Raw genomic sequence first — 22,428 nt, 5'->3', positions numbered from 1 at the left:
CATATTCAAACTGATTGGATGTTTCCAAAGTGTCTTTCCCATTTGCAAAAGTTCTTTTTAACTCTAAAAGGGCCGGGGGCGGAATCCGCCCCCCCTTGACTTTTTCCATGATAGCCCTTAAAAAAATTTTTTTTTTCGCGACCCGAGCTTTTATGACTTTTTAGCCTCGAGCTTTGCACATCTTTTGACACCAAAAACATAAAAATCGGAACAGGGGTTGTCGCGCAGCGAAAATTTTTCTGGTGCTATGCGCCGGGAAAACTGAATTTTCCCATATACGTCGTGTACACAGTCCAGAATTGCCATTCATACATATGAATAATTAATTAGCCATAATTCCAAAACCCTTTTACCTTTGGTCATGAAATTTCTTGGGTATGTTTATGAAGAGTTGCTCTATGCATGTACCGAGTTTCAACATTTTTCTTCACTCGATGGCAGAGGTCTTGGGGGGGGGGGGCGGAATCCGCCCCCCCCCCGGCTGAGAGACGGTCAAAATAACCCGGCCCCTTTAGGGTTAAAAGCCCATCAACCATTAGAGACGCACTCTTGGAAAAAAATGGACAATCTTAACAGGTAGAACATAGGAGCCTAGGAGATTTTTTTTTATTTCCGTTTAAGTAAAGATTTCCCTAACAAAAACACCTAATTATTTTATATTTCCTGACGTGCCTTTTTGTGCGCACCCCGCCCCCCCCCCCCCCCCCATCACCCATAAATAATAAAACGTCATTTCAGCTGGGTTTTGTTTCTTTTGTAGTAGCTTGACCTCCCCACCAACAACTAAAACAAAAATAGGCAAAATACTGACAACCTTCTAAGGATATCAAGTGTCTCACATCTTTCAAGTTTTATTTATTTTGTTTAATTCCTTAGTCTTATTGACATACAAATATTTAAACCAATTCATACAAACAAATACAAAAGATTCCAAATGAGGAAAAAAGTTGGGCAGAAGGCCAAACAAAATTGAGAAATTAATAATCACTTTATATCATAGATAATTATTACATAAGCAACGACTACACGACTGTGCCGGTAAAGCCAGGTTTTTGTATTTCGTCATTTTGTGAACAAAATTTTACAAAGGGAAAGATAAAACTTGGGAATGCACCCCCCCCCCCTCCAAAATAATTCCTAGATTATTTTGATAAACATTTCAGGACTGTATTTTGTCTAATTTAGCTATTATGTGGAAAAAAAAATGACGCGAGGCAAGTTCAACACTCGATATAATTGCGTTCATCCTTTTGTGAGGTTAGTTAATTATTAATAAGAAAATGAGAAAGATGTGCAAAACCACCAAGAAAAACAATTGTGCGTGCATACGAAGTAACAAATATAACAAGTAAAAAAAGTGCAATGAAATATATCACAAAAGGACAAACCCAAATGTAATTTGAGTGTCACTTATACCTGTTGCAATGCATTTTGATGGATAGAAGTTCCTGAACAGTTTATTCTTTACATTTTCTTAAAAAATAAACGTTCTTGTGTTTTCTAATAGGCTAAATATACAATGGAAAGAAAGTCACGTTTTAGTTAAACCGACGTCTTGTTAAAGACGTTAAATTTAAATAAAGTTTGTTACATTTCTTCAGATTTAAAATAATAAATTAATCCGTTTTGAAATCTTTCAAAATTCTTATAACTTAAATTGGTTTTCTTAAAAATGCACTTTCAATATCAAATTGAATTTATAGAGCAAAATTCTCATTGTCAACTGAACAAAAAGCAAATAGAAAGCCTCAGGCGAGACCTCGTTTATAATTTACCGAGAAGATCCAATTGAATGCATTAAAGGTAAGGAGTATGAAATTATTAACTTATTAATGCAATAATTTTGGATGACACAGGACAGATCAACGGAACATCCCTTCTCCCAGACATGTCACTGCTAAAAAGCCAGTGACAAATTATTACCCTTAAAATTATTTTTCAGCAAGTTTCTATTATTGTCCATTGTTAACTGTCTCTTGCAGTATCCTGTTTAATATTTTTTTAGAGGCATAAATAATTTAATGAAATCAAACTTACTTTTCATTTTTATTTTAGTGTTGTTGCCTTAGTGTATCACATTCATGACGTTGCATTATGCAGTCTGATTTATCATTTCATATTGTGCAAGCTAGTTTTTTTAACTCAAGTTTCCGATGAGGGCATCCTTGTCCAGTAGAGCAGCTTCGTCATTGTCCAGTCTCGTCCAAGCTTGATGGTCCTCATGTCCTAAACATGACAAAATAAGCAAGCAAATTAAAAAAAAATACATATATTAGGAAATCAAGCACTGTGGATTTTGTAGGAGGGACAAACTACAATCAGAGGAATAACAAATTATAATCCTCATACCCTGGTCTTTTTTCGTTTTCAAAGTAAACTCACCTCAAGAATCAGTAATGGCCAGGCCAGCAGGCGGTGTCAGTCCATCGTCGGTCCTCCCAGCTTACGATGGCTTGAGGCAGGCTCATCCTTATCTCAGTAAGACAATTCCCTCATCAGTCAGTGGTCCTCATTTCTCTACAAGGATTCAAATGACGAAAAGAAATCTTAAATATTAAGAAATATGTGCAAGGAGAAAGAAAACTTCGATTTTTACACCACGAAGCAACACAACGCATACCAGCACTCGTTGTGGAAGAACACAGAAAAGCGCCAATCACCAATTTGGAGTTCTGTGACTAAGAGGAAGCCTACATGTAAACTAGCTTCAAGAATCAGTAATGGGAAGCCCAGCAAGCAGGTCATCCGTTCACCTGTCGGTCCTCCGTTCATCTGTCGGTCCTTCTTCCTGCTTCCGGTTCCTCGAGTTTCCGTGTGATGAGGCTGTTGGAGCCTTGGAGGGTTCATTTTCAAGCAGCCTAGCTCATCCAGTCTGTCTCAACTTTTAGATCATCAGTTTCTTTGATGAAAGCTGCAACTCTTTCTTAAGTGGACAGGGGTACGAAAACACTGGGCCTAGCCCATTTGTTACTGAAGTGAAACATTGCAAATGTAGCCAATAATTATGTCTAAGCCTACCTATAGGCCCTAGCCAGGTCATGGGTAGGACCCAATGGAAACCAAACGATTCTACCCATGTTTCCATTATTTTCTTTTTAAAACAGACACGATTACTTTGCCATAATGTGTCGACGCTGATTATGGCAGGTTGCTTTGGAAACTGCATACAACTCGCACACTATAAACAACCATTAAAAGAAATTCACGTGACATTAAGATGACAAAATGCCATCTTAATCCTTGCCGATCCCTTCCAAATTGGACTTACATTGAACATAGTACTAGACAGAAGGAGGGTTACACGTAGGCTAAAATCAACAAGGAAATAGTAGTTTTCAATGTTACTCTAAACCTGTCGCATATCTTTAAATGCTTTCTTTTGAAATTTACGTTAAGTACGGTATACTCGTAGACCACAAACATTTTTTCGTGAATGTCTATATTAGACCGATCTTTTTAACTACTGCAACGCTTTTTCCGTTATGGTTTTCGTGTTCTCCCCTTCAATAAAACAGCACTGTCGGCCTTATACGTTATCAAAGGTCAAAGTAAGACAACCAAATGAGTAACTCAAAGGAGAAATATATACTTGATGAAAACATGCATCCCTGCCGATCTTTCCAAATCGGACTCACATAAATGATGTAGATCAAGTTTACACCTTTACAAAACCACGAAGAAATGTCGCATGTCTTATACAGCCATTTTCCCTATCGCTTTGTTGATTACACTTAAGTTCATGGGCGTCGCGAGCTGGGGGGCGCTTAATTGCCCCCGTCATTTTTTTACTTTTTTTTCTGCCGTCATTTTCCCCACCGTTTACCAAAATTCGTTTTCCGACTTTTTAAAGCAGTGTAGTACCGTACCGGAAGTGGCTGCCGATTATAATTTGAATTTTTTGTTGACATTATTTTGGGAATTTTTCCTTAGCAATTTTTTGCATGGCATAGGGCCTAGAAGTTTAGAAAATTACCGATTTTCAAATATTTATTTCTTTCGCTGCCGCTGTTAATCTTTTTACCGTTATTTTCGTCTCTTTAATTTCGTTCTTCCGCAATCGTTTTTTTTTACTTTGTAGGTAAGAAAAATAACACTGATATCAAGTATTATTTCTCTCACTAGCGCTGTGATTTTTAGCCGTGTAAACTATGTTTCGTCACTTCACTTATATGCCGCGTTGATTTTCGGTGTAATATTCCGCAAAATGGAAAGTGTCTGATAAGGGCATCCTTGTCCAGAAAGAGCAGCTTCGTAATTTTCCAGTCTCATCCAAGCTTGGCGGTCCTCATCTTCTAGAACATGACAAAAAGAGTGAACTAGCAAAATTTAGAATTAATACTTAAAGAGGAAATCAAGCATCGTAAGAGGGGACATAGTATTAAAGGAATAACAAATTTAAGTGTAGGCCTACATATCCCTGGTCTCTTTTCAAGTAAACATACCTCAAGAATCGGTAATGGCCAACCAATCAGGCAGAGTCAGTCAACCGTCGGTCCTCCCATCTTATGGTAGCTTAAGGCAGGCTCATCCATCTCAGTAAGAAAATGCCCTTATCAGTCAGTGGTCCTCATGTCTGTAAAAAGATTCAAATGACGAAAGAAAATATCCGAATTATTATTAAGAAATATCTGAAAGGTAGAGCAAGGGAGGGGGGGGGAAAGAAATGTTCGAATTAACCCCACAAAGCAGTGCCCCACTACCAGCACTCTTTATTTGTGGGAGAACATAGAAGAGTGCCAGATCACCCATTTTGATTATTTGTTTCTGCTTATTCTTTAGGTACATGTAACTAAAAACTAACCTCAAGAATCAGTAATGGGAAGCCCAGCAAGCAGGTCATCCGTTCATCTGTCGGTCCTCCTCCCTGCTTCCAGTTCCTCGAAATTTTCTGTTTGATGAGGTTGTTGGAGCCCTGACGATGTCTTGAGGCAGGCTCATCAATCCCAGTAGAGCAATTCCCTCATCAGTCAGTGGTCCTCATTTTTCTGGAAGGAATCAAATGACGAAAGAAAACATTTGATTTATTGAGCTGTAACCGTGCCAGGGCTAGAAAGGGGAAATACAACATTGAATAACCCCACAAAGCAAAGCCCTGCTACCAGAACTCGTTTGTGGACGAACATAATAACAGAGTGCGATCACCCATTTAAATTAGTTATGTGACTTGATTGTTCCTGTTAAGAGGAGGCCTACATGTAAACTAACCTACTAATCAGGAATGGGAAGCCCAGCAAGCAGGTCATCCGTTCATCCGTCGGTCCTCCTCCCTGCTTCCAGTTCCTCGATGGTTTCTGTTTGATGAGGTTGTTGGAGCCCTGACGATGTCTTGAGGCAGGCTCATCAATCCCAGTAGAGCAATTCCCTCATCTGTTAGTGGTCCTCATTTTTCTGGAAGGAATCAAATGACGAAAGAAAACATTTGATTTATTGAGCTGTAATCGTGCCAGGGCTAGAAAGGGGAAAGACAACATTGAATAACCCCACAAAGCAAAGCCCTGCTACCAGAACTCGTTGTTTGTGAACGATAATAGAAGAGCGCCGGATCGCCCATTTTAATTAGTTCTTGATTGTTTCTGTTTAAGCAGGCTACATGTACACAAACCTGATAGTCAGTAATGGGAAGCCCAGCAAGCAGGTCATCCGTTCATCTGTCGGTCCTCCTCCCTGCTTCCGGTTCCTCGGGTTTCTGTTTAATGAGGATGTTGGAGCCCTGACGATGTCTTGAGGCAGGCTCATCAATCCCAGTAGAGCAATTCCCTCATCAGTCAGTGGTCCTCATTTTTCTGGAAGGATTCAAATGACGAAAGAAAACATTTGATTTATTGAGCTGTAACCGTGCCAGGGCTAGAAAGGGGAAATACAACATTGAATAACCCCACAAAGCAAAGCCCTGCTGCCGGAACTCGTTTGTGGACGAACATAAAAACAGAGTGCGATCGCCCATTTAAATTAGTTATGTGACTTGATTGTTCCTGTTAAGAGGAGGCCTACATGTAAACTAACCTAATAATCAGGAATGGGATGCCCAGCAAGCAGGTCGTCCGTTCATCCGTCGGTCCTCCTCCCTGCTTCCGGTTCCTCGATAGTTTCTGTTTGATGAGGTTGTTAGAGCCCTGACGATGTCTTGAGGCAGGCTCATCAATCCCAGTAGAGCAATTCCCTCATCTGTCAGTGGTCCTCATTTTTCTGGAAGGAATCAAAATGACGAAAGAAAACATTTGATTTATTGAGCTGTAACCGTGCCAGGGCTAGAAAGGGGAAAGACAACATTGAATAACCCCACAAAGCAAAGCCCTGCTACCAGAACTCGTTGTTTGTGAACGATAATAGAAGAGCGCCGGATCGCCCTCTTTAATTAGTTCTTGATTGTTTCTGTTTAAGCAGGCTACATGTACACAAACCTGATAGTCAGTAATGGGAAGCCCAGCAAGCAGGTCATCCGTTCATCTGTTGGTCCTCCTCTTTGCTTCCGGTTCCTCAAGTTTCTGTTTGATGAGGCTGTTGGAGCCCTGACGATGTCTTGAGGCAGGCTCATCAATCTCAGTAAAGCAATTCCCTCAACAGTCAGTGGTCCTCATTGTTCTGAAAGGATACCAGAACTCGTTGTTTGTGGAAGAACATTAAAATAGAGTCATATCGCCCATTTTGATGAGTTATGTGACTTGATTGATCCTGCGAAGAGGAGGCCAACATGTATAAACTAACCTCAAGAATCAGTAATGGGTAGCCCAGCAAGCAGGTCATCCGTTCATCTGTCGGTTCTCCTCGCGGCTTCCGGTTCCTCGAGTTTCTGTGTGATGAGGCTGTTGGAGCCTTGGAGGGTTGATTTTCGTCCAGACAAAGCAGCCTAGCTCATCCGTGCAGTCTCAACTTTTAGATCATCAGTTTCTTTGATGAAAGCTGCAACTCTTTCCTAAGTGAACAGGGTTACGAAAACACTGGGCCTAGCCCATTTGTCACTGAAGTGAAACATTCCAAAGCATTATGTCTAAGCCTACCTGTAGCCTAATAAGGCCACTTGTTACCAAATAGAAACTAAACGAATCTACCCATGTTTCCACTATTTACTTTTAAAAACAGACATGATCTTTTTTTATCATAATGCACACGAACATGTGCCGACACCGATAATGGCAGGTTGCCAATAAGTTGTACCCTTTCACAAGGTACTTTTTTTCTTGGGGGGGGGGGATTAGGTCTTTTTGAAGGCACTTCTCGACAATGCCCACAATTTTGATGTTTTTGAAATGCCGCTGTAAATAACTGAAATTCAGTCATTTTCTAAACAGATATTTTGTTCATTATAGTGTTTTTTTTTCTCGTAATTTCGTCAATTTCCTTTTCTTTTGCTGCCGTCATTTTCCCACCGTTTGCCAAAATTCGCTTTCCGGCTTTTTTAGGCAATGTAGAACCGGTATTTACTGCTGACCATAATTTCATACTTTGTTTTAAATCTTAATTTCGGTCTTTTTTCCGTGGCCAAATTTTGAAAGGCTTCGAAGTTTCGAAATTAGCACCAATTTGCAAATACATGTACATGTATTTACTTCTCTCGTTGCGGATGATTAATTTTTTCTGCCGTTATTTTCGTCATTTTTATTTGTTATTTTCGTCATTTTGATTTGTTATTTCCATAACCCATTTTGTTTGCTTTGAGGCAAGAAAAATAATACTGATTTCGGGTATTTTTACTCTCACTAACGCTGTGATGTTTTCCTCGCGTTATTTTCATCATTTTCCTAGCGTGTAGGCCTACACGTAGAAAGCGGAGTGATTTTTTTTCGGAAAAAAAATCGCTTACGATGTGATTTTCGCTACAATTTATTTTGGACCGATTTGAATTTTGTTTTCAGTTTTCGTCATTTGCTTCGATTTTGCTTAACGATTTGACATTTTCGTAGCCGCAACGATTAATTTGATATAAAAACATTTAATTTTGTCTATTGTCAGAGACAACAGATGGATACCATTAAAAAAATAACACCACACAGAGAGCAATGCACACAAAGACAAAAAATCAAACACGCAACATTTACAATGAAACAAAATACAATCTACTTTTGAGTTTTTTCCTCAAAAGTCATTCTCTCTGTAAGCATTTTTTTACTCACAGATAAGTTTATCTTTAAATACTTAATAATGAACCGAGCTTAAAAGCTCTTCACAGAATAAAAATGTCTTTTATGTAAATTTATGCAAAGTATAATTAACCAAAGTTATGACTTTTGATTTTACTACGATCATTAAAATATGGTCAACTGTCAACTGTGCCCTCACTGCTCACAGACTAGCGAAGTACAGACAATGCGGCGCTTTTACAGACGCTGTTAATCCCAGATTTTTTTACCATTTAGTGTTACTATAAGAGCGTATGTCACCTTAACAGAGAGCTCATTTAGGAATTAGTGTTATTTATTAACCAACAGTTTTCTCTGTATGGCTATTTAAGTAGTAACGTCCTTCCGTGTTTTTGTTGAATGGTTTAAGTTTTGATGTTCAAGTTCTTCTGAAGGAAGGGGCCTCTTGGAAATCGGCGCTAATATGCACCGAAGAGGGTATCCCTTACAAGTGACACTGCACCAGGCATTGCCGATGGCCTAGATTTTATGAATCTTGTTTGCTCTTAAACATTTTAGACAATTATAAAGAAATTATATCGTTGTTGGTGGACAACGCACCAGGCATTGCCACTTTCTGTAGTTGTTTTACTAACTTTGTTTAATTATTGTTCTGACTTGGGCAAAGTACCAGCCAATGTCCGTATAGAGGGCAGCATTCCAGTTGATGATCGATAAAACATCACAAAATGACTCTCTATATTATCAATTACAAAATCGACTTTAAATTTGCGAGTGAAGTTTCTTAATAGCGCAAATAAAATAAAATACACCAGTACTTTCAAGTTTAGGGGGAAAGTGTTATTCATTAGACAGATTTTCGTTTGCATTAAGTTAGTGTTATTTTTATACTTTAAAAAAAAAAATCTAAAACTCCCCATCACACTGCCTGCAGGCTCAATGTGCGCAAGTTCGCAGCGGGCTATGCTTGCTCCCTAATTTTCGTTTGCTTCATTTTCCCTAACACTGTTCATTGCACTTTGCTAAACAGTTCCCTAGATTTTATCACTTCGAAGTATGGTACACGAAATCGCGCGATTACGCAGGTATACGCAGATACGCGGGTACGTGGGTACGAAGACCAAGAGGAGATGAACATAAAATTATTGTTCTTATTTAGGGCCTACTACTACTATACATATGACAATCACAACGTACGTACGTGATACATTTAATTTATCACATACGTACGTGATAATATAATATTACGTACTAACGCAATATTAGTATTATTATTGCGTACATACCTGATAAAATTAAGTACATATTACGTACGTACATGTATTGCATTATGTAAGTGATAATACGTGTATCCTTAAACGAGTTTACGTTGTGTACACGTACTTAATAATTATCACGTGGGCCCTACGTACGTAATAATTATCACGTGGGCCCTACGTGATAATATTACCTACGTACGTGATAATATTCAAGTACGTGCGTGAGTTACGTACGCACGTGACAATAACACATACGTAATAGTATTAAGGAAAAAAAACCCCAAATTACTCCCATGTCCCTTCATGGTCTTCGTACCAAACCGTCTCCGATCTAGCCAAAATAAAACCACGAGTTTGCCGAACATTACGTATGAATATGCCTTATTGTCAACGGAAAAACGATAGAACGCGGTGCGGAGGTTTCTAAACGCGTATGAGAATATTTCGTCGAATTTAAATGCCTATAACATTATCCCAACACTCCTACAGATCCAGCAGCTGCGGTGCTTTGCGGATGCTGCATAATGCACGCCTGCAGCGTCTGCACTCCTCCCAACTTGACCTACAAAAAAAACTAATTAATTGTTTGCATCACTTGCACCAACGTTTTGCCCAGAATGTTGATTAGGTTTTATATTGTTTCAATTTATTTTTTAGTTTCTGAGACTGAGGTGGTGAACGTCTTTTAACCTTCTCCAGAAAGAGAGTTACATAAGACCTGCAAGTCAATGTGACAATGATGGAGACACTGTCACATGCTTATCATTGAAAATACTGGTGTAAATTAGCGAGTTTATCTTTGATTATTCAGGGACAACAATTTGAAAAAAAAAATTCCGCTGGAATGCTACCCTTCAACTGTTCCACGTGCAAACGCAATGTCAGTGCACGTATCAAATTCCTATGCAAAATTAACTCACGTGCGAACACAATGTCACTGCACGTGACAAATTCCTATTGGCATTGCATTATTATTGAATAAAATAATCATTTTCGTTCAACCTTAATTCTGCTGTAATTTATCTTCCATGTAAACTTTTTTTGGTAATCCTTACTTTTAGTACACCTCTATTTTTTACGAGTTCTGTTCAAAACTGACTTTTGCAGATGTCTGTCCAGTACCAAAGTGACTTTTGCAGGCTAAAGCAGTCCTTAGAAGTCAAGAAGGTGTCATTGCCAATCGTTCAGATGTGCCAAGAGGTATCAGAATGTCAATGTTGAGTGTCATTTAGTCAACTGTTTTGGCGAGTCTTTCCCTTCCTTATGCATAAACATAACGCTAGGATCATCTTAGCTATCCCTTCCTGTATAGGAACGGGGTCCTAAAAGTAAGGATTACCCTGTTTTTAACATCCAATGCAATTTAAGGAGTTCTCTGTTTCAGGTGACAAAACTCTCTACTTTTACCAGAGCTTATACACCGTATACACATGTACATTAATCAGAGACATGTAACGTACCTCTTTCTACTCTTGAAGACATTGCCCCTCTTGGTGTTGATCTTGGAATAAATGGTAACGATGTCTTTGTAAAAAAATATATATACATTGGACACAATGTGCACGTTCAATTAGAATAAACAATTTTATACCGAGCCAAAATGATAATTTTGAACAGTGTAATGAGTTGCATGCAGTGAGCGTGAGGAGCACAACGACAGTAATGAAGGCCTAGCCCAGCACCGAGGTAAAGCCCGTGCACGCTAGGTCACTGTACCATGGTGATCAGCGAGGCATGAATGTAACAATAGGGCTGGAGTCTGAGTGGAAATCTTCTAAACACGTTATTTGCATAATGTGCATTCAGCACAAGCCTGGGTTAGAAATGAGAATCGGATAGAATGCTAATGACGTAATCCCGATGGGCGATTACCTTTTGGTCACGAGACTTACTTAGAGTGGTGGTACAGTTTCATAATGATCAACTTGAGTTGAAAACAATTGCCTGTTTAAATAAATTTGTGAAGGACAAAACAAAATGTACTGCACCCACTTTTGGGGGTTGAATATTTTGACTGACCGGTTACAGTCACATCACCGGGGCACTTGCTCAATAAAAGGCATCTTCCGTTGGTGTAGCAGCGTATCCAGCTTTTTTTTGGGGGGGGGGGGCACATCCGTGCTGATCTTGATGTCGACATGTTGTTTTTTCACCGGACACTTGGCCTCCGTAAAATCAAATGGGGGGGGGGGGGGGGGGGGCTGGGCTGGTACCAAGTTTACACAAATTGGAGCGCTCTTCGAAACCGGCCATTTTATTCTGGTTCTGTATCTGGTGGAATATACTGCATGCATAAGCTCATCAGTAGGGATGTAATATGCAGACGCCATGGTGACCGAGCAGATATTTACATGAAGTTGTAGCGTTTTCAGATCAATTCTCAATTCTCAATTCGTCTTAATTTTTAGTTAATTATCACACTTTGATTATCAATGTTCCATTCTAACTTTTTAATGATTAATTCTCTTGAATGCATTACTCATTGTGTTCCTTGAATACACATACACTCACACAGTACCTATGCAATGTGTAGTCCCTTTACTTTTATACAGAGCAAATGAACTTCACTGCCCACACACAAGTCTTTGGTCACTTAACCAAGTTACTTTCAAGATCATTGTTTTAAGGAACTATATTACTCATTCCTAGTCATTTTTCTGAGACTCAAGGAAACCACGATATGACTAAGTTTCCCCATTCTTAAGTATTTCTTATTCTCAAGACTTCCTGTTTCCACCAGTTTATAAGTGCTGCTCCCGCCACCAGCAGTATCTCATTCTGTTTCATTCTGTTTCAATTCCAATCCTGTTCCATTTCTTTTCTAGTCTATTTCAGTTCACCCAGTTCTCTTTGTCTCAGTTCGCTGTAACCTGTTCAATCATAGAGCAAGGACAGACAGAGTGGTTCAATCAATCAATGTGTATTAAAATATTGTTGTGGAATAAACAGTCACGGTATACACAGTCCTCAACCAAATCGTGTATCGACTTATCAATTCCCCAACAAAGCGGGCCCCCTGATGATGTCATCTATGTTAAGAGACAGAAATTCTGACTTGAACATTCCAATGCTTGGTGCTTGACGTATTTCCGGTTGAAATATGTAATGTGCCCATTTTCAAGGCCCATTGTAGAGGTTTTAGGGCTCTGGTTTTCATATTCCCCGCTCATATCAGAACTCTCAGGCTATACCATTTTGGGGAAACAAATTATCCGAGATTTTAGAGCCATTTTTTTTTTTTTTATCTCGAGGGGGCCGGCACATTGTATGCTCAAGGGGGGCACATTCATGTCCGCAGGAGGGGCACTAGCTATCTAAGGGAAAATCTAAGGTGGGGGGGGGGGGGGGGGGGGGGTGCCACCCCGGTTTCGCCGCCCCTGGGCCCGAACTAGGGACAACTAAGACGTACTAAATAATTTATTTCACGACACTGTCGATGATCGCGATTTTTTTTCTAGACATTGAAATTCTACAACATCGTTTTTTTTCGCGACATGAAATTCACGATAAATGTATGGTGGTGTACGATAATGATCATCGGGAATGCAACGAAATAAACGGAGTTTTTTCTAATAAAGGTATACGGTGTGTGGGTGGACTATGATTTACTGATCCAGAAAGCACCGCCCCATGGTGTTCTGACTAATCACAGCCGTGACTTATATGTCCGACGTGCTCGCACAAAAGTCACGCGCGTATGATGCGCGCGGCAGGAAAATGCAGTGTGGCATTGGATAGGAGCACGTGTTAATAGACCGCTTGCAGACGCGTTCGATAATTGACGCGCAAAGGTGCGCGACGCCATGTTGTGGGACAAAATGTGCATGTATAGATATGCGCTTGACCCACAACATGGCGTCGCGCGCCTTCGCGCGTCGATTATCGAATGCGTCTGCAAGCGGTCTATTTGCCCAGTGCGCAGTGGGCGGGGTTTACTCATAGAGTTATATCAACAAAACTAGAGAGCGCACTCATCACGTGACCCCGTGCTGACAAGGACATTTTGTAAGTGGGTAAAGCACATGCGCACAACATAACGTTAGGCAAAACATCACGGTAAAACAAGGCATAGTGGGGGGATTTATAAGTGGAACCAACAGTAAAACAACAAGATACGCATTGCAGTCAATCCTGAAGTATGCACATCCGAGTATTCTTTGCCCACTTACGAAATGTCGGCGAGGTCTACAGGGTGGCACGTCTGCATTGTGCGTGCGGTACAGTGAATGCGCGCTCTAGTTTTTATAATATAACTCTATGGGTTTACTGGATCGGTCCATTAATCCGGTTCGCCTAAAACGTCATACACAAGTAGAGACACACTTTTGGAAAAAAAATGGTCCGATTAACATGGTTAGCTTATTATGATGGGACTTGCGGTTTGGCCGAAGTCAATTTAGAGAGCGTGATCGGCTGACTGATAAGGTTTACGCACAAAACCCCGAGCCAAGTGAGGTTTTTGTAGAGAAAGCTGATATGATATCTTGAGAAAAAATTAATAATCATGATAATGACACATTGCCCGATCGTAGCATGAAACCCAATGGAGCCAAATTATTCAAACGCCACTTTTGAAGGATATCCGGTACAAATGCAAGAAACTATTGATCTTTTAAGAAGAATTTGGGTTGGAAACACATTAGCACAGCTGTACCGGTAGCAGCCAGTCTCTTTCGCGGTCCGTTCATGGTGACTGCGGGCGCGCGGCACGGTACCGCGTTCACCGTTTGTAACAGTGTTGTAGGTCTCGAGACCGGTCTCGGTCTCGAGACCGGTCTCGAGACCACTTTTTGCTGGTCTCGGTCTCGGTCTCGGTCTCGGAAGCTGTGGTCTCGGTCTTGGTCTCGGTCTCGGTCCCCTTTGGTCTCGATATTTTGGCTGGTCTCGGGTCGAGACCGGCAATATGTAGCTTTTACAGCTCGATTACTTTTTGTTCACTTTGTTCAGTACAATTGATAGTTAAAACATTTGCTAGCCCGTAGATAAGCTTGTTATATATCGTGGTCGGTTTGGACTCGACTGCACGTTGGAAAGTCCCCAAAGTACATGTAAAGCTGCAGCAGTACCAGTCACTGAACGATTTGGAACAAGTTCGGCAATTATCTGTTGAGTCGGGCACATAATGCAAAGTATAAACTTGTAACAATTTATGCAATAAGGGTCAACCATTTTGGGGGATTGTGTAGTTTAGCCCACCCCTGTGGGTGTAATCACTTGCATTTTGTATTCTGATAATAAATGAGGTGCTTCAAATTAGTTATATTTTCGACCCCACACAATGATCTCTTTAATTTGGGAAAGTATTTTGAAGAAAAAGTAAATTTTTCTACCAGATTTTCCAGCATTGAACTCACACACTCTTACCAGTTACCACTCACTGTTGCCATAAGAGTGTATGATGAGACCCCATTTTCTGGCTGCTCATTTTGAAGTACCCCATTATTCCTCAAAAATTAAAATCCCGTTCAGAAAAAAAAATAAAAATCCATATCTGGCACATTCTGGCTACCACCTCGCAACTTGTGGGTCTACATGTACAATTAAGTCCACATTCTATGACAGAAATTTAAAAATTAATTCAAGATTTTCTAGCTCCCATTTTTTAAAATCAAGTACACAAGTCTTGTTAGAAGTTAAGTCCTATATTTATTTTAGGAAAAAAGAGGCACAATGTAAGATTAAAATTCCATCTTTAAATATCCGTTAGAAGTCATAGCTGAAACCAAGGGGTGACTGTAGAGTTTAGGATCCGAGTTCCTATAACAGATGAAACATCTACCTTCAACTTTTTTACTTTTGTCACGATTGGGTGCAGACAACATGTCAAAGCCCATATTTCTTAGTGTTTTTTGCTCAAGTAAGGTGTCATGTATCAATTTGTCAACACTGCCACTGGTCAAAATTTTGGTCTGTAATCTTTGTGAATAGAAAGGTTACAAGTTTCAACTATAATAACGTGTCTTGTTTTTTTTATTTCGACTACTGTTATTTATTATCAGCGGTCTCGGTCTCGGTCTCGGTCTCGAACCATATTGGTCTCGGTCTTGGTCCGCCTTGAAGGGGCTGGTCTCGGTCTCGGTCTCGGTCTCGAATCTTCAGGTCTCGGTCTTGGTCTCGGTCTCGGACTATCCGGTCTCGACTACAACACTGGTTTGTAAATCTCAACTTTAGGTCCTCAGTTTCATTAAAAAAGTATTTTAAGAATTAAGGATGTATATTTTGAAAATAAAAAAATAGTTATGTGTTTGGTGTTCCTTAAATGTTATAGGAGGAGCTGAGGCTCAACTTTCAGAATCAAAACCGAAACTCAGAGGCTGATTTGAACGTGATTTACCCTCTTCTCTTGCGGAAAGGGATTGTTTTATTTTCATGTGTGACCTTCTTATTATTGGTTATTATTACCATTTATTATAATAATTATTGTTATTGTACCAGAAATCATTTCAAATGGCGTTTGAATAATTTGGCTCCATTGAGATTCACGACACGACCGGGCATGCAATGTGTTCCAGGGGGCGAGTCGGTCAGGGGGCGAGTCGGCAAGGGGCGAGATAGTAAGGGGCGAGTCGGCCAGGGGGGCGAGTTTACCTGACACCCATATGTCAACACGCCCGAAACGGCGATGTAGCCATAAGCAAGTCCTATAATTCTGCACGTACGCACGTGTGGTTCGTATCTTGACGTCGTCAGTTAGATTTGAGCAACCCACAGGTACCAGCATCCGACTATGTTACTGACGGTCTATTCATAGACGTTCTGTATTGTTAATACATGCTCAAACGCAAAGGTACCATACTAGTTCGATCAAAACAAATGCAAGAAGTCGGTAAGGAGTGTGGTTCTTTTTGACTCAGAAAACATCCCAATTTTTAATCGATCCAGGCTGAAAATGGCAGAAAGTTTTCAACAAGATGCGGCAGGTGCAGTAATCGAACCACTGGGAAGTTTTGATCGTCATCAAGATTTGCTTTGTGAGGAAAAGATGTCATCATTGATCATCGTTTTGAGGAAGATTTGCGAGATGGTGAAACAGTGTGAAGTCATTAGGTAGGCCTACAATCTGTGCCCATGAAGTTGTATAAAACTAGATACTAGATAGTGGATATTTTGCCGGAGGTAATGACGGCAAACTACCGTTTACTAAAGGTTTGCCGGCGGCAATCCATATCAACAGAGGGCGCTGTACTCTTTAAAATAGGGCTGAATTATTAAGATGTATTAAATTCCCACCAAAAGTTGTGAAGCACGTTTGGTGTAATGGTTAAGCAGAGGCTCTAGAAAGCGGGATGACTCGCGTTCGATTCCGACCGCACCACATTTTTAATTTTTTTTTCTCATCCCCAAATGAATAAGAATATTCTTCTTTTATTATTTTAACATGTCTCAAACATTTTTTGCAGAGTATTACATTTTCTTTTTCAGATTTGTGGCTCTGGAGGATTTTTTTAAAAGGGAAATAAAGTCCAAAATTATAAAATGGTCTGAATCCCATCTTGTGAATAGGAGGTAAAAACGATAATTTTGGCATGGAGCCAGACTAAAACTTGTCACCGGAAAATGTTTAAGTACAAAAAAACAGTAACTGCGCATGTTCAGTGCATATCCAGCAAACTAACGTTTAGTTTGCCGTCTCCGGCAAAGTATACACTGCCATAAAACTAGCGGGATGCCGCGCACCCGCTAGATGGGTGGAGTTGACTGGGACTGTTTTGTGAGAATCCATCTACTAGTATAATCGGATGGAAAGAATGTGGCAACCTGACGCTGCTTTTTTCTTCATATATCATCATCCCAATGATGGTCAGTCATTGCAAAAATGATGATAAGACATGAATCTGGGACTGAGTGAGAAACATTTCCAATTTTGTTAGGAAATACCGGTAGGCTGTATTTACATGTAGACTCTCTACATTTTCTTGACTCTCCATAGACTTTGTACACAACCGCTGAAGTAGCGTACGGTTGCAACATCCTTTCCAATCAGATTCCCTATTTTATTGCGGCATCCCTATTATTAATGGTGGCATCGGAAATTTCTCGTTTTTCGTTGCCAAAACTCCAAGTTCAAGTGGCGATTTTTATCCAGTTCACCACTCCATGCATTACAGACTTTCTGCCGAGTTGTATAAAAAGAATGATTGAAAAGATGTGTCTTTCAGGACTTTTAATTTTTTGTCAAAATAAGGACAGCACAATAAAACGGCACACCGTGTAAATTGAATGCCGCCTCCAATCGTCAATCAGAAGATTGTCTCATTGATTTTTGTTCTCCTTTTGGGGGAGGGGCAGGGTCTTAAGAAACCATCCTGCAGGCATAGTCTTTAATCAATTTGAACGTCGCAGACAATGTACACGGAATAAACCACACCACTGTCGGATTTGTTTATTTCAATTTGAAAAGGAAAATTAAATCATTCAATTCCAAATTTTGACAGGACAATTCAGGAAGGTAAGTGGGCAATCTCTATTCCGAACCCGAGACACGATAAGTACCATAATAATAGGGCGTCCCATCCTACTACTACTAGTTGCTACACACCAGCCAGTCAAGTTTCTCTAAATGGCTGTATCTTGGGCAGCTTCATGGATCTCCTTATAACTTGTAAGAGGGGTGCTATGGTCCAGCGGTTACGGTGTTCGACTCGTGTGCCGTGGTACATGGGTTCGAATCCTGACGGGGAACATAGTGCTTGTGCTCTTGAGCAAGGCACTTAACCATTATTGCTTCGTCCTTCGGATGGGACGTAAAGCCGTAGGTCCCGTGTGTTGTGTAATGCACGTTAAAGAACCCAGTAACACTTATCGCTAAGAGAAGGGGTTTGCCCCGGTGTTTCTGGCAGTGGCTGCAATATGCGCCAAAGCACCTTGTAAACCATTACAAGGTGCTACATAATGGGTCTCATATCTCTCATTAACTTTATTTACCTTTCTTTAATAATAGACATAATCTCCAGCGCCTTGAGTACCTAATTGATGGTAGATACGTGCGCTATATAAGACTCCATTATTATTATTATTACATGTACGTCTTTAGAGAGAAATCTGGCAGTGGCAATGCACTGTGGGGACATCAATAGGTCTTTCTTTCCTACGGTTCCCATGGACAGGTTGGTAGAGGGCGTAGATGTTGACCACGTTGTCTTTTTGGTTTTCTCAGCGCATGTCCAAGCCTTTTAAGCTGCCGCTGGTAAATGGTGATGGAGAGGGGCCGTTGTCCTGTTATCTCATAGTATACAAATATTGAGTGGCTCAGCGTGGAATGGGAGGAATATTATCGCAAGGTAAAATCTGGACTTTTCCATTTCACGAGGCAAAGCAGAGTGAACTGGAAAAGTCCAGATTTTACCGAGCGATAATATTCCTCCCATTTCACAATTTAAAGCCATCGCAAGGACTCAGTTCGCCTCAGCAGAGAGAAAGTGTGGATGAATCGTCTTCGAACTATTCAACCACATGGTCTCAACATCCAACTTGGAAATGATTAATCCTTTTCTTCCTCCATTGTCTTCTGTTACAGATAATCCACCTGGTCTTCCTTGTTTGTGTTTACCCATCTTCCCCATCTTTCATCCCTTTCCACCTCCATACTGTTCCCCCCCCCCCCCCGCATCATCCCCCTTCACTCTCATACTCTTTTGTCCGTTCCCACTCCCTGTGACCTTTGATCCTTCCCCTTTCTGGTCCCTCCCCTGTTTATACCAGACCCCTTGTGGTTTGCCATCTCCCTTTGTTTCTTCGTTCTCTCATCCACCCTCCCCTGCATCTTTCCACACCTTTCCCACCTAATCCTCCTTTTGTGTTTCTTCTTTCAGCCCTGCATGTTTGTGTGCACCCCCATGTTAATGTATGTACCTCTGTCATTTCTGTTTTAGCCTCTGAAGAAGAACTTGCTAAGTTCGCAACGTCAGGCCACATTAATTTTTAAATTTAAAGCCAAGTAATATTTGTTTTATATTTCATAGATCCTTGTCATTTGATATATTTGAGCTTCCATTCAATACAACATTAATGAAAAATGTATTTCTCTCTTCCAAACCACCCTTTCACGAAAATGTTTGAAGCCAGCGCTGTGGCGCTGGCTCTTTGGAACAATACGCACTATGCGCAATGCTGAACGCGCACACCAGCATGCATTTGCACACAAATACCGCGTCATGATCCTAACTGTTCAATAGTATTTCCCATTCCCCATGGACGGATAGTACTTTTTGAGCCCTGGCGTGAATGGGAGCAATAATGAATGTCACGTGATGTGAGTTCCACCAATCAAATGACAAGGATCTGTATGTCGGTTATAAATATAAACTTCATCATTACTGATGTGGTCTCTCCGCCTGATATTCAAAATGATACGGTAGCAGTTTGTAGCAAAGCTATTGAATCCATCTGCTATCTTAGAAAATCAGCCGTCCTGGAAAAGATTTCACTCTTTAGATCTCAACCGAACTTGGCGACAATAATCTTTGGGTAGGGGGACTTCAGACAACTTGAGACTTTTGAGGTCAAAGGTCAACTAGGCGTCAAATGAGGTCATTGTTGTTTTTGGTTAGGTAAACTGAAAAGTGCTGTCATATGAAAAGTCAGACTTCACTCTCAACCAGACTTAGCGACAATAACCTTTGGGTAGGGGGACTTCAGATAACTTGAGACATTTGAGGTCAAATGTCATCTACAGTGTATAGGCATCAAATGAGGTCATTGTTGATTCTGGTTATATACATGTAGGTAAACTGGAAAGGGTTGTTATATCAAAAGTCAGACTTCACTCTCAACCAAACTTGGTGAAAATAATCTTTGGGTTGGGAGACTTCAGATGATTTGAGACATTTGAGGTCAATTGTCATCTAGGCATCAAATGAGGTCATTGTTGATTTTGGTTACATGCAGGTAAACTGAAAAGTGTTGTTATATCAAAAGTCAGACTTTACTCTCAACCAACCTTGGTGACAATAATCTTTGGGTAGGGGGAAATCAGATGACTTGAGACATGGGTCATATTAGGTCATTGTTGATTTTGGTTAGGTACACTGAAAAGCATGCTGCCAGTATGCCAGGGATCAAGCTAGTTTCTCTTGCAGTATTTTTTGGAAAATGCCAGATGAGAAACTACTTATTGTTTTTTTACTTGGCCTGAAAGTTAGCAAGATTCTTTTGTTTTGTGATATATCCCTCATTTAGAAAAAACCTTCCAGCATCAACTCTGAGGACGATGTGCAGCATCATCCAAGGCTGTGTGACTCCTTTCGATGCAGACGAGGATGCCCCACTCCTCAGCAATCCGTCAGTGCTGGAAGCGTGTTCCTGGTGCTTGAGATGCCTCAGGAATGCGTGTGTGCAGTCACCACCTAACCAGCAGACTGTATGGTGAATATTATACTGATGATAATAGTATACAAATATTGACTGCTTCGAGTGGTGAAGTAAAACTAGCCTCCCGAGGTGCTCCTTTCGCCTCCGGAAAATAGAATGCTCCATGGATCACCGAGGGAGGATAGTTTTACTAGACCATGAGATAAAGCATTCAATATTTGTTTTATAACACCTCTCCCACAGATTCTGCTTGATTTTAAGCGATAACTGATTAATTTAATCTGAATACAATAAAAATTCACTTCTATTTGAATAAGAAATTAGTTGAAAATCAACTTGCACTTTTTCTAACTACCTCTTCACAAAATGTTTGAACCCAGCTCTGTAGCGCTCGCGCTTGGAAACAATACGCGTAACGTGCAACACACACACCCCCCTATGCATTTTGCACACAGTGCGTATAGTACTTTGGTTGCTAATGGTATAGCACTTTGGTTGCTGTGGGTATAGTACTTTTGGCCGTGCACTGAAAGATAGCAAAAAAAGAAAGTACCATGTGACTCGCTCTCGGCCAATCAAGACACAGAATCTGTGGGTGAGGTGTTATAATGTCTTGTGTTGTAATGTACATGTACAATGTCAATGTCCGTAAATCTGGGTCCAAAAGTGTGACTTTTTTGGCGTACTTGTTTGCGACCTGTGTAATTTGCCATGCAAGTATCATTAAAATTGACTTCAAACTATTTTAAATCTTTTGGCTGGTATTCTGCTTTACATACCGGTAGTAACTCTTGGAGATGGAAGACATTACAGAATGTGTCGTGATTTACAAAATGTTGCATATATACAATATATCAGCTGTAACATGGGCACAAAATAGTTGTACCCTAAATCTATGGAATGACCCATGTACATTGCACGTACAGAGCTACATACATCAGAATGCATGCAGAGGCCAGCAGCATTTACACTATGATTATATAATGTATATATTTTTATAGATTAGGATTTGCAGTTATTTTGTGACATTATTTTGATGTGCAAAGTGCAAAAAGAGAGGAAAGTTCCAAGAACAAATGTGTACATGTACACTATACATGTAAATGCCCAGATAGTAGTTTTCAAAATGACGAACCCAACTACCTGTATTCCGACAGAAAACCCGACAAAAGAGATATGGGGAAAAATTCACCAAGTAGTTATGTATGTATGTCAGTGGCGGATCCAGGGGGTGGGTGGGTGGGTTCTCCCAGAAGGGAAAGGTCTTCGCCAGTTTAGCATATATATGCATCTTGTGCCATGTGTCCAAGTTTTGTCCACTTACTGACGGACAATATACCGTAGCTATAGTATAAGAGGAGAAGGGAGGGGATCACTTGTCAACAAGTTCCTGTGTTATCTGAGTTGCTTTTTGCTGCAACCACCTCTTGACTTCCCAGAGTCCACTGTGCAAATCACTTTAACTGCAGTCCAACCAAATAACCAGTTTTCTCATGGTGTACAATGTTGCAGGGATGCAGGAGCAGTGGATTCCTTGAAGCAGCTGATCCAGATCATCTCCTCGGCGCCGTCTCCCAAGCAGGAGGAGGAGCTAGTCGTCTGCCTGAGATGTGCTGTACAGCTCCTGGGTAATCTCATCAGTGGTCAGGAGGAACTGCAGGGTCTGGCATGGCAGGCAGTTTTCCCTCAGACTTTACTGTAAGCTTTCTCATATCATAATAATAATAATAATAATGATGATAATAACAGGTTCTTATATAGCGCTTTTAACTAAGTTCAAA

At 40.5% G+C, this 22,428-nt stretch overlaps 2 protein-coding genes across 2 annotated transcripts in view; one reads left to right on the top strand and one right to left on the bottom strand.

The window, feature by feature from the left end:
* LOC119738046 (persulfide dioxygenase ETHE1, mitochondrial-like) overlaps positions 1-13,786 on the bottom strand; it is a 35,672-nt gene extending 21,886 nt beyond the window's left edge. Inside the window, exon 1 of the mRNA XM_038212767.1 lies at positions 13,753-13,786. The gene's annotated coding sequence lies outside the window, so the exon portion shown is untranslated. The remainder of the gene's footprint in view (positions 1-13,752) is intronic.
* Positions 13,787-16,122: 2,336 nt separating this feature from the next.
* Positions 16,123-22,428, top strand: part of LOC119738043 (ataxin-10-like) — a 43,322-nt gene continuing 37,016 nt past the window's right edge. Inside the window, exons 1-3 of the mRNA XM_038212763.1 lie at positions 16,123-16,384; positions 20,516-20,701; positions 22,160-22,345. Coding sequence (XP_038068691.1) covers positions 16,227-16,384; positions 20,516-20,701; positions 22,160-22,345 — 530 coding nt within the window. The 5' untranslated portion in view covers positions 16,123-16,226. The remainder of the gene's footprint in view (positions 16,385-20,515; positions 20,702-22,159; positions 22,346-22,428) is intronic.

This window comes from Patiria miniata, unplaced genomic scaffold, assembly GCF_015706575.1.
Source record: "Patiria miniata isolate m_02_andy unplaced genomic scaffold, ASM1570657v1 HiC_scaffold_3, whole genome shotgun sequence".
Lineage (NCBI taxonomy): Eukaryota > Metazoa > Echinodermata > Asteroidea > Valvatida > Asterinidae > Patiria > Patiria miniata.
The sequence above is the reverse complement of the archived record's forward strand: the minus strand, read 5'-3'. Positions and strand labels throughout refer to the sequence as shown.